Here is a 2,267-nt window from a genome sequence, read left to right on the forward strand (position 1 = left end):
TTAGTAATTGTGGAAAATTATTAATATAGATAATATCTGAATGAATATTTAACAAGAGGTCAAATTTACTGAAATGTATCAATTTTTAGATATAGCAATGGTTGATTCAAGTTTACTTCTAATACAATTGTCAATACATGAGAACATTATCATGATCAAATGACCGATTTAAGGTAACATCATATAAAATTATCCAAAAAGTAGTCAAAACTGTCAGTAAATCGTGGAAAATTATTAATATCGGTAACATCTGAATGAATATCCACCAGGACATTACAGAAATTCCCTTTGCACCATCTCCACCTATAGAACACTGCCATATTCAGGAGATAGCAAAAATTGTTTGCTTTGACTTTGAAACTACAAGTTTAGGTAAACATATAATTCATATTTAAATAATAAGAGATCAATGATGGTATAGTTTGCAAGTCTTCTGATTAACATCATTATTTCATCTTTAATATGCAACATTTGTACATGCAACCAACATGAACAAGTTTAAAAAATCAGTGATAATTGATTGATACAATAAAAAAAGAAAAACATTGTTGAAATAGTTATCAAGTACCAGGATTATAAAACTTGTTTATATTGACATAATCTTATATATCATATATGTAGTGAGAAATGTGCTTTCATGCAAAACTTTTAACTAATAACAATTTCAATAATCATAAAGAGCAAAGTTCATTATCTTTGGTGCATGATTAACAAGAACAACACAAGGAATTAAAATTACAAAAAGAGCTTGAACACACTGCAACAGTCACATTGTTATCTCGAACTAACATTAGTACAGAGGCATTATGTTTTCCAGTCTGTTTGTCCCTCAATCAGCATGTTTATCCATTCTATGTCAGGTTAGAGTTATTTTGTTAAAGTTTGTGGTCATAAATTGTTTTGCTGAATTAGTCAATCAGTAAATCTACCCGAAACTTAGTACATATGTGGCCTATGATATGATCTTTCTAAATTCAATGCAAAATTAAAGAAATAATAGGTGGAATGGGGCATCCCTGATCTATGCACTACTATTCTATTAATATGTCTCTTTTCAAATACAACATTTGATAAAGGAACAATCACAATTCTATTTGCTTTTTTTTTTTACAGCACGTGACTCACACATCACTCAAATATCTGCTGTCAGTGGGGACAATCATTAGAGCTGTTACGTAACTCCAAAGATTCCAATAATAAATCAAGCTAGTAATATTACTGGCATTACTGTAAGGAATGGCAGAGTTTTTCATCAAGGGAAACCTGTTGACTCTCCTTCTATTTCCAGGCTATGGAAGATTTTTTCAAGTTCATCAAAGGAAAAGGTGAAAATATATACCTTGGAGGTCAAAACAATAGATTGTCATGTTCTGATCAATAATTTCAAATGTATTGGAAAATTCAACATTCTAAATACACCTGTTCGAGGATTCTTGGACACCAGACTTATTTCAAAATTAATACTCCAGACCTCAAATCTTTCTCACAAATAAATTTACTCAAATCTCTACTGAACTGTGATTATGCTGCACATGATACACTACAGGATATGACTTTCCTTCAAAAGCTTATGGAATCCTCCAAAATTGACTTTACTGATGCCAAATTTTCTTCTGCAACTTTTACTGTTCCAGCGGCATTACATTCCTTTGACCAATCAGCTTTATGCAAGTTAAATAATACCTTTGATAACCAATTAAATCTACCTACACTACTGGAAATTGTTGACAATAAAGTGTTAAGCATTAGAAAGGCACGGAAAATTGCAGCTTCGAACCTTAATAAGGCTTCACTTCTAATAGCATTTTCAAGAGGTCAGGAGAATGGATTACAACAAATTTTCTCTGAGGAATGTGGCAAAGGACCAAGAGTAACAAGATCTTCTAAAATATTCCATGTTGTTTCCAAGTATATTTCAGAACACTTAATTGAAAGTTAATTTATTATAATTACATATGTATTTACAATCAACTTATTCATTCACTGTAACATACTGATATTATCAATATTTTGTGTTTGTCAACACTGGTCATCGCCATCAATCCAAGCATCACCACCCTTGCCAGTAACGGACACAAATATCGTTGAGGAAATTTTCCAGGAAAACCAGGCTTTACTTGGAGTTGACCTTAAGTTCACCAACACCATTGATTTTTTTGATCTGCCAGAATCTCCGTTAGTATCAAACACCAGAACTTGCCTCACCAGTGAAGAACATTATAATGAGAGACCGGGAAATTGAGGAAGAGGAAAATTTGCTGCCCCAG

At 32.1% G+C, this 2,267-nt stretch overlaps 1 protein-coding gene across 1 annotated transcript; it reads left to right on the top strand.

The window, feature by feature from the left end:
- The first annotated feature begins 1,387 nt into the window (after positions 1-1,387).
- Positions 1,388-1,939, top strand: LOC134717856 (uncharacterized). The gene has a single exon (XM_063580351.1). The coding sequence runs from the start codon at positions 1,388-1,390 to the stop codon at positions 1,937-1,939; it is 552 nt and encodes a 183-aa protein (XP_063436421.1).
- The last annotated feature ends 328 nt before the right edge of the window (positions 1,940-2,267 follow it).

The sequence above is a fragment of the Mytilus trossulus genome, chromosome 5, assembly GCF_036588685.1.
Source record: "Mytilus trossulus isolate FHL-02 chromosome 5, PNRI_Mtr1.1.1.hap1, whole genome shotgun sequence".
Classification (NCBI taxonomy): Eukaryota; Metazoa; Mollusca; class Bivalvia; order Mytilida; family Mytilidae; genus Mytilus; species Mytilus trossulus.